This window comes from Panthera uncia (assembly GCF_023721935.1).
Source record: "Panthera uncia isolate 11264 chromosome B2 unlocalized genomic scaffold, Puncia_PCG_1.0 HiC_scaffold_24, whole genome shotgun sequence".
Taxonomy (NCBI): Eukaryota; Metazoa; Chordata; class Mammalia; order Carnivora; family Felidae; genus Panthera; species Panthera uncia.
In genome coordinates, this window is record NW_026057580.1 from 83,608 (window position 1) to 96,915 (window position 13,308).

Here is a 13,308-nt window from a genome sequence, read left to right on the forward strand (position 1 = left end):
ACCCAAGTGAGAGCGAGAGTGTGAAACCACAGGGAGTGAAACACGGGCAGCCCTTTCACAGAAGAGACTTCCACACTCAGAGGCTGATGAAACACTCTCGGGGCCACACCCTGCCCTGCCTGTCCCCTTTGCGGCTCCTCCAGCTCAGTGTTCACTGCAGGGGGCAGACATACTGCTCTAGCAGCAAGGGCCAAGAGCAGCCCTTCGAGATGAAGGCACCACAGCAACACACAGGCATTTGGTGGCCATGTGATCTGGGACAAGCCACTTAACCTCTCCCAAGCCCCAGGTTCTTTATCTACAAAATGACATCTGTTTCAGAGGACACTTGTGATCACAGAGATAACACATGTAAAGTCCCGCCTGGTCCACAGGGAGCATTCTGTCAGTGGCACCTCTGTTATGATGACTGCCCATGATGCTGGCCCACCCTTGGGGACCTCTCCCGCCCTGTCCTCACCTTCTGCTTAGTGCTGAGGGGCTGTGACTTCAGTTTTTCATCCTTGCTCTGGGAAATCCTCAGGAATTGTTTGAGGTCTCCCTGAGGGAAAAGCCAAGCATCGCTGTCAGGTCAGAGGCCAACTATTATCTCCAAAGCATCAAACCAAGCAGGTGCTCACAGAGTGCCTACCTGTGCAGGTGAGAAGCCCTGACCTGAACCTCCACCCCCACTCCCTTGCAGGAAGTCCAGTGGGAATTTAAAAATATATAGAAAATGGCTCTCAGAAGCTCTCTCAGTAAGAAAGACTGGGGGACTGCCATTCCTACCCTCAGGGGAGCTGCAAACAGGTGGGTGACAAAGCCCCTGCCCTCAGGGAGCCTCACAGACCTGAGAGGGAACCCCTGTCCCCCAGGGGGTTATTATCTGATAAACATAGGGAGGAGGGAAGGAACAGCAGCAGCAGAAACATCCATAAAGTACTCATAAGCAGCTGCCAATGGAAAGAGAATTGCTCCTCCCCTTCCTGTGAGCTGGGCGAGGGTGTGACAAGCAGCAGCTTGAGGACCAAGGGAATAAGGCTTAGATCGGTTGGGGGGGAGGGATGCACAGTAAGAGGCATAATGGGACACGGCAACTAAGGTGGGAAGAGAAGGCTGGCAACTGGGCTCACACCGGTGCCCGAGATGGTACGGGATGCCAGGAAGGAAAACCAGTCCTGCTAAGTTTATTCCTAAAGGCTCATGAGCCCTGGAGAGAAGGAAAAAAGACAAACCAAAGAAAACCCAAGTCAAGGAAGAAGGCCTGAAATGCATCCATGTGGTGCACAGAGGGAGAAGCTGGGAAGAACCGGGGACCAGACCCCCAGGCATGGGGCTGGAGGACAGGAAAGATGGACAGGCAGGTGTCAGAGAGCTGGCAGGGACCGGAGGCTGAGTGTCTCAAGGAGGCAAGGGCAGGCAGACGGAGACCATGTGAGAGGAGGCTCCCGTGGTGCCCCACCCCCAGCCAGAGCCTTAGACTCCCAGGTCCCCTCTCCCCGCAGCCCAGCGTACCAGGTCCACGTACTCCAGCACCATGTAGTGGGGTTCGGCCTCCCGGCACAGCCCCAGGAGCCGCACCACGTTGGCATGGTTCAGCTTCCCAAACATCTCGAACTCCCTCCGGAAGTCCAGCTGCTGCTGCTCGTCCCGGCTCTGCAGGCTCTTCACAAGCACCAGGGTCTCCGCCACCCCCTCCTCCAAGCCCTGGGCCTTGGCCAGGAACACCTCTCCAAACTCACTTTTCCCTGCGGGTGCAGGTCCGAATCCATCAGCTGCTTTCGCCCAAGCAGAGGAGCCTCTGACTTGGGGAGGTGCCTTGCCTCTCACAGAGGGAAGCCTTTGCTGTGCCCCACCCGGCTGGATGGGGCGCTGCCCCTACTTGTGCCGTGTGACCCTGAGCAAACCCCTCCCTACCTCACGCTGGGCTTCACAGTCTCCAATGAAACTGTGTACAACGTGTAAAACGAAGGGTGGAATTCATAACGAGCATTTTCCAAAGGAAGGCTCGTCTGAGAGTTTTAGGTGGCTCTTGATAAATAGGTCAACAGGTACATGTTCTAATGTACACTCAGAAAAAATTTAACTCCCACAGATCTGTAATTTCTCACATTTTCTCCTAGAACAAAACTAACTCCTGTTAAGGTTTTGTTTTAAATCAGTTAATCTAAAGGAAACGTCAAGTAATTAATGTACAAGAATGACCACAACTGTGGAGGTGAGGCACGTACAGGCACTGGGGACACACTGCACTTATCTCCCCTGTGCCTCTCGCCCCCTGCTCCAATGTCCTAAGTTTTAGGGACTGCAGAGCCACCAGCCCTAACCTAACCTCAAGACAGAAGCAGGGATAGTTGTGACCAAGGCAACGCACCCAGTGTGGTGATGGGCTGTAGGCTCGTCCTCGGGAAGTGCATCTTATCACTGGTGCTATGGCGTTTGTTGGTGGCCGTAGGGCCAGAGCCCAAGCTAGTCAAGGCCACTTCCTCTTGGATCTCCGCTGAGGGCTGCCCATTCTGCAAAGGCCCACCTGAGGAGAAGGAGCATGGTGGGGCGGGGCGGGGGGGGGCGGGGGGGGGCAGGGGGAGGGGGTATCAGGATGAGACCACTCTGGCCACCATGGGGACCTCACTCCTCTCCCCCAAACCTCCACTTCTGTCAAAGTGGGTCCAATCATGGTGTCCCACACAAAAAGGCCAGTCCAACTGATGAACTGATGGGGAAGGGGCGAACAGGCATCCCTTAAATCATAACCACGTGTTGAGGCAGCTGATCACAACCTCAGAAACAGAACAAAGGGTACAAGTCTCATCTGAACCACTGGTCCCTGGACACTATGTTGACAGAAGCGTTTTTGCTTTCGTAGGGCCTCCTCCGTGCAAAGCCCTAAACAGGCACAAAGGGGAAATCAGAGTGAGGGAGCCCCAGGCCTTGCTCCTGAACACCTAAACTGATGGGGGAAACCCAGGAGAAGGGAAACAGACTGGGAGACAGGATGTGCAACAGAAACATGAATGTGTATACTAATTGCATCTGCGGTTTAGTAGTGCACGGAGAAGGCAGGGAAACACAGAAGCTGGCCCGGAAGCTCCAGTGAGGAAGTCTTGAGCCAGGTTGCTCAGACACCGCGGCCCTGGGAATGGGCCAACTCCAGGCTTCCAGCTAGGGGTGGGGCAGCTTGGCCAGGACCCAGGCTGCCCAGCGCTGCAGCTCTCTCTGTGGCCGCAGGAGGGCGCTCAGCACCTGCACACAGGCACCACCTCCACACCACCGCCCCTCACCATTGAGGCACTCCATCTCGGGCTCCTCGCCCTCGGGCTGCTTCTGAAGGCGCTTGGCCTTGCAACGCTTCTTGCAGTAGAACATGAGACCCAGCACGGCAATGATGTAGGCCACAGCAGCGCCCACGGACAGCCCGATGGTCTGGATCATCTTGTATGGGGGAGGGCTGCCCAGGCCCTCTGACTCCTCCAGCACCGGCTTGTCTGAGAGACACAAAGAAGGGTCTGGGCAGGGGCCTGTGAAGCAAACCCGGCCCTACTTCTCGACTAGCCCTTCCCCACCCTACGCAGAGACAACCTGACGACCTCGATGGTCTGGCCAAACCAGAAAACCAGGAGGGGTCACCACTGTCATTGGCTTTAACCAGGGCTGGGTCCTTGGGCCCTACCAAGGTCATAAAGAGTTCTGAAGGACATGAGGCCAGTGATTCCCAAGCTGGTGTGCATCTGAACATGAAGCTAGGAACACACATTTAAAAAAAAACACATCTGTCAAGATGTCAACACAAACCTGCACTATTGCTAATAAGCTTCCTACGTGACTTGACATCTTGAGCCAGGCCCTGAAGAGCAGCATTTGGGAATTTCTAGTTTGAGACACTGCCTGACACAGAGCAAGTTCTTAAAGAAATGTGTTTGTGGAAAGGATCTTCTATTCCAGTGAAAGAGAAGCCAGGAATCATTAGGGAAACTGAGGGAGAGAGGGCTGTGGGGGAGACGATGCAAGATCCCCTGACTCCTGCCTCACACCTAATGTTTCTACAAACGGGCCTTATCACTTCACTATTTCCCATGTAAGTTCCACAGAATATTTTGTCTAGAAAAACAGTTCTGCTGCTAAACCACAAAAGTTTAAGAACTTCTCGTTGAAACCACTCTCATCTTACAGATACAGAAACAAGCCCCTAGAGAGGAAGTAACACCTCCAAGGGCACAGAGCTGGTTAGCAGGAGAGGCCAGATCTGAACCCCGAGAGTTCCTGACTCTAGGCAGAACCTTTTACCTGACACATCATCCTCTCTGGGCCTCCAGAGCAAAGGAACCCTTTCCTGCTGTCCCCTGGCCTGTTCCCCTCCCTGCCCACCCAGATATACGTGCGGCTGCTGCAGGAGACCTGGGAAGAAGCATTTTAGGACAAGAGTACTACCCCCATGCCTCTCCCCAAGTTGCGTGCGTGTGCACGCACACACACACATACACAAACACGCAAACACCAGCTGCGGCATGTGAAATCAACAACGGCCCAGCTCTAAGCAAGGAAGCTGACACTATGCCATGGCATGGTGGAGGGGACACCACTGAATCCCAGCCCCCAACACAAAAATGGTTTAAGTGTCTTCCATATACAGGGGATGACAATGAAAATAAAGAGAAAGAAGTCTGGCCCCACAACTTCCTGTGCAGGACATCCCTCCCCAGCACATACCCACAACATAGAGGGGAGCCTCCGTGTGTTTGATGTTGCAGCTGTTGCCTGCGATGCAGGTGTAGCGGCCTGAGTCCTCAGGGGCCACGTCATGGATCACCAGGGAGCCATTCTGGAAGATGTGCATTCTGCCAGGAGAGAAGCCACAGCACTGCACACCTTGCCAGCTCCTGGGCAGACCGGCCACAAGAGAGGTGCAGTAGGTAGGGGAGGGAGACGGCCCTACCTAGGTCCCAGCTTGGTGGGATCCAGGATGCGGTCTTTGCCCTTCCACTGGATGAGTGGCTTGGGGTCTCCTTGGGCCTCACACCGTAGCAGGGCTGTGTGGCCCTGGTACACAGTCGTGCGCTCTGGTTCCACCTTGAAGGTGATGAAAACTAGATGGGAAGAGCCCAAAAAGGTGTAGGGAGCAGTGAGCAATGGGGCTGGTGGGGTGCGGGCTGCCCCATGGGCCCTGCCAGTCCCAGCCCCAGGGCCCTGCCACGGTCGCACCTGCCACAGTAAGCTGGACATGGGCACGGATCTGGCCCTGCAGCCCATTGGAGGCGATGCAAGTGTAGTTGCCGGCGTCATCACGGGTCACCCTGGAGAAGTGCAAGGTGCCTGCATTGTCTGTCACCCACTCCGGGAGGCTGCTTCCATCTGCAACAAAGGGAAAATCACAGGCTTGGCCAGAGTCACGTGGGTGACTGGCAATGCGCTCTGTCACTCACCTCTACTCAAAATCATGCCATTGCTCCTGACTACCCACAAAGTCCAAACTCCTGAACCAGGCACTGGGAAGCCCCCGTTACTTACTCCTTCCCCAATTTTTCAGTCCTACCTCCTTCCACTGCCCTATACAACATTTCACTTTTGCAAAATTGGACTTCTGATTGGGCCCCAACTCTGCCCTGTTCTCATCCTCACTGCCTGCCACTTCTCACTCCTAGAACCCTTTCCTGCTCTTTGCCACCATCCAGGCTTCAGATCCACTTAGAGCCCCGCTTCCCACAGAAAGCTTCCACCAGACCACCTGAGCAGGGAGAGCCCACTTCCTCCTCGAAAGCTACAGTCTTACCCTCTCATTCACACTACTCATGGAGATGTAAAAGCTGGTCCAGCCCTTTGACAGTTTAGCAATCCATGGTAAGGGCTGCAAAAATGTGCACACCCTTTTATACGTAATTATTCCATTTCTGGGAATCTCTCCCAAAGGAAATAAACCCAAATCCAGAAAAAACTTTGGCTTAAAGATGTTTATTGCAGCAATAAAAAGAGAGAGAGAGCGAAAGCAGACAGAGAAGGAGACAGACAGGGGAAGAGGGAGGATGGTTAACAACCCAAATCTCCAATGTTTAGGGAATATTTAAGTAAATTACAGTGATTCCAATCATCAGAATATTATTACAATCATCAAAACCAATGTTTATGTATATAAGTATGTGGAAATGCTTGATAACATTAAGTAAAAAAGGGTATAAAATTACATAATTAAGTGGGTCTTCTTTTTCTATAGTGAGCAGAACTTACTCATGTAAGTTTAATAAGTGAAAATTATATGTTTAATAAAATTGCTATGTACAAACAGAAAGATACACATAGAAAAAGAAAGGGGAACACACCCAAAGATTATGGATGATGGGATCCTGCATTTTTCCTCCCAAATTTTTTCTTTTCTTTTCTTTGTTTTTTAGAGAGAATGCATGTGGGGGAGGGGCAGAAGGAGAGGAAGAGAGAGAATCTTAAGTGGGCTCCACGTTAGGCACAGAGCCCAACATGGGGCTTGATCCTACAACTTTGAGATCATGACCTGAGCTAAAATCAAGAGTCAGATGCTTAAATGACTGAACCACCCAGGCACCCCCCACACCGAAATTTTCTAAAGGGACCCTTGTCTTGTTACTTTTATGTCCCAAAGGATGACTATTTTGAAAGTGAGAAGGAGGACTTTACAGCGCTGTCTGGACCAAGTCTATCCCTTGCTGCCTCGTGTTGTCTAAGGCCGTAACCCGACCTCGGGTGTGTCTGGCTCCTTTCTTCCTAACTGGCCTAAAATTGGTCCCACTTTTCTGGTTTTTCCCACAATGCCTGGCACGGTGCTGGATTCTCGGCTGGTCCTCAGACATGCACACATCTGACAGTAGGCTGTCCTACCTGCCCCCACCCCATGCCCACCTGGTACCCACCTGCCCGTATCCATTTAATAGTGGGCTTTTCTCGGCCTGTGGCTGAGCAGGGCACCGTGGCCTCCTTGTCAAACTCCATGCACTGCTGCGGCCGGGGTGGCGGTGTGAACTTGAGTTTTTCTGTGTCAGTAGAGGGAGGGTGGGTGAGTGGAAAGAGTTGGAACTGAGGCAGCTGGAGAGGCCAGGGCAGGCCTGAAGATCCACGCCCCTGCTGCTCCTTCCCCTTTGCTCTCCTGCCCACTGGGCCGGGAGCTCTCTTCACTCACGTACACTCACCCAGCACTTGCACACGGGCTTGGGCCTCGACGCTGCCGGCTGGGGTGCTGCTCACACAGCGGTACCACGTTCCATCGTACACCTCCACGCTGTTGATACGCAGGGTCCCGTTCTTGGAGACTTCGAACCGCGAGTCCTGCGGCACGCATTATGTGACTACAAGAGGACTCTGCCCACGGCCCCACAAGCGTCTCCCCGAGGGCAGTTTCAGGGGAAGGAGTGCTAGCCAGGTGACCACAGTGCCCTCTCCCACCAGCAGCAAACCGCGTTCTCACCTCTGAGATAAGCATCTGGTTTCTATACCAGACGACTGTGGGTTTTGGTGTGGCCTGGGTCAGGCAATGCAAATACCCTGGCTTGCCCTCCTCCAGCTGGCTGTCCTGGGGCTTCTTCAGCCATGTGGGCACAGCTAGAGGTACAAGGAAAAAACAGAAGACCAGTTAACATGTTCGCACAACCAAAGGATCCGATCCTTGAAAACTCTAATAGCACACTCAACCCTGAGCTCAGAAGCCCACCTGCTCTGGTGAAAACTGTGGCAACTACTCCTTAGGGAAGGTCTATGGGCAGCACCTTTTGGACATCGTCTTACTTAACAGTCACAATAAACCCCCTCAGTATGTATTCCTATACCCATTTTACAGCTGAAAAGACAGAGGTTTAAAGGAGTAACAGTGATGTGCTAATACCTGATAGAGATAGGATTCAAATCCCTGGTCTACAGGACTCCAACACCCTTGCTCTTTTTATTACACTGGAACACTCCAAGGCCTGGTCCTCAGATCCCTGGTGTGTTCTAAATTTTTTTTTAATGTTTATTTATTTTTCAGAGAGAGACAGAGACAGAGACAGAGACAGAGAGCAAGCAGGGGAGGGGAAGAGAGAGAGGGAGACACAGAATCCGAAGCAGGCTCCAGGCTCTGAGCTGTCAGCACAGAGCCGGATGCGGGGCTTGAACCCACAAACCGCAAGATCATGACCTGAGCCAAAGTGGGACGCTCAACTCTCTGAGCTACCCAGGTGCCCCCCTGGTCTGTTTTAGCCATACTTGTCCCCTGAGTGATCTCAGCCAATCTGTGGCCTTCAATGCCATATGAGCAGATGATTCCCAAACCTATACCTTGACTCCTGACCTCCCCCCATACAAGCTTCAGACTTGCAAATCCAACTGCCTACTGCCATCTCTGACTGGATATCCAACAAGCCTCTTGGGTTTTCTATGTACAAAAGTGAACAAATCATTTCCCCCAGAACCTGCTCATCCCAGTTTTCCCTGTCTTGGTCAACATTGCCACTATGCAGCCAACAGTAGAAGCCAAAACCTAGCCTTGACTTCCCTCTCCACAGCCCTATCGACTTTGGCTCCAGAAACTCCTGAATTTGACCATCTCTCTCACCTCCACTGCTACCACTTCTGTTCCAGGCCCTTCAACACTGCCCCTGGATGATTACACTCATCCACTAACTGGGCTCCCTGTTTTGACTCCTGCCCCTAACATTCTGGTATTCTCAGAACGGCTAGAGTGATTTTTTGAGAATGTCACGCTCCGACTCAAAACCCTGTAAGGACTTCCTGTCTGACTTGTGGCGGACTGTTTGCAAAGAGGACTGTAAACAGTTCTTCCATCCCTTGCTTCTTTGTAATGTGTTGCTGCCACTTTCCCCACCAAGAGCCAGTCTAGGGGCGCCTGGGTAGCTCAGCTGGTTGAGCGTCCAACTTTTTATTTCAGCTCAGGTCACGATCTCACGGTTTTGTGGGTTCAAGCCCCGCGTGGGCTCTGCGCTGACAGAGCAGAGCCTGCCTGGGATTCTCTCTCTCTCTCTCTCTCTCTCTCTCTCTGCCCCCCTTGATTGCACTGTCTCTCTCAAAATAAATAAGTAAACTTAAAAAAAGAGAGAGAGAGAGAAAGACAGTCTATTTCTCTACTGCCTAGAGTCTATGTGGCCGGTGACTTGCCTGCCCAACACAGAACACGGTGGAAGAAACACTGAGCAACTGCTAAGCTGATGCCTTGAGAAGTCTTCCAGGTTCCACTACTGGCCTCTCGAACCCCAGCCACCATGTGAAGAGGCTGGAGCTGGCCTGCTGGAGCCGCCACGGGGGAGACAACCAAGGCACTCTGGTAGATATATCCTCCGTCAACTTCGAAACATGCAAATGAAGCCACCGGGGACCAGCTAGCCACCAGCCAACCTATCAGCTGACTGCAAGTACATCTGATCTTTCTGACCACCTTGTAGGGTAAGTAGTGGGTTATCAATCCCATTTTATGGATGAGGAGCCTGAGCCCTGGCAAAGCAGGTGGCTTGCTACCCATCACTGCTCTGTGCACCAGGGAAAGAGTGGGACCTGGGTCTCTAGACTCCCAATCCTTTGCTCCTCCTTTCCAGCCCAAGGGTTGTTTTTTTGTGTGGGCTGTCACCCCGACTTCTGTGCCTGGCTCTCCACTGTCACCTCCCAGCAGCCAACGGAATCCCAAGCAAGCAAGGTCCAGAGTTGAGAGGGCCGAAGGTGAGCACCAGGGAAGCCTCTGTACATCGCACCCAGAGAGCAAGGCCTCAGGGGACCTGGGCTCCCCTCCACCTCGCCTCACCCCTCAGGGCAAAATGCTCACTGGCCACAGTGATGTTGACATCCTGTCGCCGCTGCCCGGCCAGGTTGGCTGCGTGGCAGATGTAGACACCAGCATCACTCTCCGTGGTACTGGCAAACACCAGCTCATGGCCCTCCTGGAAGACCCTGCCACGGGTGGGTAGCCGGACTCCTGCATGCTCCCACCACACACTGGGCTCTGGCAGACCCTGGGGGGGCAAGCAGGCCACACGCTCCTCGCTGCCAGCTGTGAACACCCGTGGCTCAAATGGTGGCATGTCTTCAATCTCTGCAGGGATGGGAGCAGGAGGCAAACAACCCGATTACTGTGGGTCTCAGGGTACCTCATGTGGTCCCAGGGCAAGTTTTTGGCCCTTTCCAGCTCAAACCCTCCCTTAAAACACTGCATCTCCTCTTCCTGCCCCCAGCATCCTCTTTCTCTCTCTGCACTCTGGGTGGAATCAGGAGCCTAAATCTCTACGTGCCAACGAGGTAGAAGGCGGCCCCCACCTCAGCACCCTAGACCCAGGGACCTACCTGCCAGGTGAAGCGTGGCCTCAAGGACGACAGGAGGGCCCCTCTGCCCCTGGCCAATGCAGCGGTAGACCCCTGCGTTGCGGGGCCGGACCTGGGTCAGCAGCAGGGACCCATTGGCAAACACCGTGGCTCTGCGGAGGTGTGGGGGACTACAAAGAGGAGAGAATGCTATTTGGAAGAAGTGGCCCCACGGGCATCCTTCTGGAAGGGAATGAGATGGAACCCCATGCTGCAATGGTCAGAGATGTAGGAAGGAATCAGCCAGGAAGAGGACAGGGATAAGGAAGCCAACATGTCACACCACTCTGCGTGTGTGTGTGTGTGTGTGTGTGTGTACGTGTGTGTACACGTGCATGCGTGCACTCATTCACGTGTGTGTGTGGGTGTGCTCCACCTACAGGAGACTCAGCTCTCCGGGTGGCAAGGTGAGCAACAGTGTCAGTGAGAGACAGTGAGTCATCAACAGCATGCACCTGGAGAGACAGAGGCCCACCTCCCCGCAGGGTTAAGACAAGCCTGCCACTAGGGCACCCAGCCCCAGTAGTCAGAAGCCCCTGGGCCACCAGATCAAAACTGCTGATGATTTCCTCAGGGCTGAAGCTAGGTGGGATCCAAGCCCCTCACCTAGGACCACAGCCACACTCGGCACTGCAAAGGTGCTCTCTGCTCTCATAGTGCCTGGGTAAGGACAAAAGTCCACATAAAGGAGCTGGACCTTCCAGCATATTCTGGAAGTGACTGCTTCCTCCAAAAAGTGCATGTGGGGGGGGGGGGGTAAGGTATCCTTACCATTCAGGACCTTCCCATCCAGACTATGGTTACCTAGGTCCCCTGTGTCCCTCCAACCCTGGGTCTCTTACTCCCCATCCCAGAAGACCCATATAGGCAGGAGGGGAGAGAAGAGAACGGAGCCACCACTAGCTCATACAGTGCCGTGGTGCAAACGGGAAGATGCCCTTCCCGGAGACTCTTCCCTTTGTTGGACTCATTTTGTAATAGCAAAACATTCTACTGCCATCTGCTGGAAATTCGAAGTAACACACATATAGATCTAGGATGTCTGCAATACTAATGACTTTCTTTTAGAGAATGCACTGGGACAGTACACAACCTGTAACACCTTACCTGAAGGCCCCTTCCCAATTGCCTTACCGACTGCGGTTAGTGATAGGAGTCTCATCTTCAAAGACCCACTGCAGGCTAGGGGGTGGCTGGGCTGAGAACTGACAGTGGAACATGGCCTCTTCATTCCTCGCCACTACCATGTCCCGAGGCGCCAGCACTACCCTGGCAAAGCTCTCGTCTGGGGTGGGAGAAGCACAGGTGCATGAGCAGACAGAGTGGGGAGGCCCCTCGCATCCCTGCCGCGCCCTCTCCATCCCCACCCCAGGCTCACCAGCAATGCTCAAGGTGAAGTTCTGGCTGCTGCAGGTCTGGCCAAAGGCATTTTGGGCACAGCAGGAGTAGATGCCACTATGCTCAGGGCTGGCCGGCCGGAGGGTCAGGTTTCGCTCCTTGCTGCTGACCGTGTGATTGCTCTGACCATCAGAGAGGGGGCTCCCATCTCGGAACCACTGGTAGGTAGGCCTGCAGGCCAAGGGGATCAGCAGCAGGGAGGCAGAGGGTACTCAGGTGACCAGTGGACAACATACAGGACTAGAGGCTAGACCCCTCAGTTTGCAAGTGGGGAAACTGAGGCCTGGGAGGAGAAGTGACTTGCACAAGGGCACACAACAATTGAGGGGCGTAATCAGGTTGAGATTCTACAGCTCTCAGCTCCCAGAATCCAGGATCATTCCGCAGGACAATGCCGCCTCTCCTCAGGTCACTAGGGGCTTGTGTGGGGAGGCATATGGGCAGGGGTGGCTATAGAATGAATAGAGTCCAGGATTTGGGAAGATATCCCTACTTGTCTAGAATAACCCTCTCCATCCCCACTCTCAAAGTCATCTCCTTACCGAGGATGCCCATCAATGTGACAACGCAGTGTGACCTGGGTCTGTGGCTGGATCTCAGCTTCTGAGGCTGGATGTTTCAGGACCACGGGACCAGTCTCAATCCCTGTAGCAGAGGTCACGGTTGCAGAGTGAGGGGCAGAGCAGAGCAAGTGTGGGAAGGCAGAGGGGAAGGAAGACAAACAGAAAAGGACACAACCTGCAGGCTCTGGAGATGAGAGACAGTGCAGGGAAGCCCTGCAAAGACGAGGCTGCGGCTACAGACGGGGTGGGGTGAGGGGCCAGAAACAGAGGGCCCATCCAGTCTGTGGCAGACAACTCTGATGCCTGGCCACACTGGCCCTCACTGCCCTTGCCATTTGCAAAAGCATCCAACACATAAAGGGTTCTAGACTTGAAGGAAAAAAAATCTTCTGGAAAAAATAAAACTTTTCTTATCCACTCAAAGAACTGACCACAACTGCTCTCTGCCTGCCCCCATTCAACTGGAAACGGGAGAAGCTGAGGGAAAGGAGGGGTCCTGCAGGGCTCAGTAGTTGAAGGTCTATAGGGAGTGAGCACAGCGCCCTGGCTCTCACATTTGATGTTGAAGGAGGCGTTGGCACTGCGGGCCTCCTCTCCAGTGGCATTATCCCGAGCCACACACTGGAAGGCTCCAGAGTCCTGCAGCCGGTCCACAGCTGCAAAGCTCAAGCTGCTGCCTTGGGCAAAACGCCTCTCAGTGTCTTGGACAGGGGCCCCATCCAGCAGCCAGTACACGTGTACTGGGCCTGGGGTCTCGACTTCACAGCGGAGCAGTGCCCGGCGCCCCTGCAGTGCATCCTGGGAGGAAGGCTCCTTGATGAAGACGATGGCTGCCTGGGCACCTGCGGATGGGGACATGAGAGAGGTACAGTCAGGAGGAGCTACAGTCACTGTCCTAACACAGATCACCCATCACTCTGTGCACAGGACGAAAGGGGCTATGCACACAGGAGGTGGCCAGTAAGTTCAGGACAGAAGGATCATGAGACTGGAAGTGCCATGTGTCCATTGAAAAACTCTTCAATTGTGCCGTGTGCTCTGCAGGATACAAAGACATGACACACCAGTC

At 53.8% G+C, this 13,308-nt stretch overlaps 1 protein-coding gene across 1 annotated transcript in view; it reads right to left on the reverse strand.

Moving 5' to 3' along the window:
- PTK7 (protein tyrosine kinase 7 (inactive)) overlaps window positions 1–13,308 on the reverse strand; it is a 62,781-nt gene that overhangs the window by 12,417 nt on the left and 37,056 nt on the right. The window contains exons 2-17 of the mRNA XM_049653227.1: window positions 12,794–13,081; window positions 12,219–12,321; window positions 11,657–11,847; window positions 11,413–11,563; window positions 10,261–10,409; window positions 9,746–10,012; window positions 7,406–7,539; window positions 7,131–7,266; window positions 6,855–6,974; window positions 5,179–5,328; window positions 4,913–5,063; window positions 4,687–4,814; window positions 3,261–3,464; window positions 2,354–2,509; window positions 1,495–1,727; window positions 461–541 (exon numbers count right to left, since the gene is read on the reverse strand). Coding sequence (XP_049509184.1) covers window positions 461–541; window positions 1,495–1,727; window positions 2,354–2,509; window positions 3,261–3,464; window positions 4,687–4,814; window positions 4,913–5,063; window positions 5,179–5,328; window positions 6,855–6,974; window positions 7,131–7,266; window positions 7,406–7,539; window positions 9,746–10,012; window positions 10,261–10,409; window positions 11,413–11,563; window positions 11,657–11,847; window positions 12,219–12,321; window positions 12,794–13,081 — 2,642 coding nt within the window. The remainder of the gene's footprint in view (window positions 1–460; window positions 542–1,494; window positions 1,728–2,353; window positions 2,510–3,260; window positions 3,465–4,686; window positions 4,815–4,912; window positions 5,064–5,178; window positions 5,329–6,854; window positions 6,975–7,130; window positions 7,267–7,405; window positions 7,540–9,745; window positions 10,013–10,260; window positions 10,410–11,412; window positions 11,564–11,656; window positions 11,848–12,218; window positions 12,322–12,793; window positions 13,082–13,308) is intronic.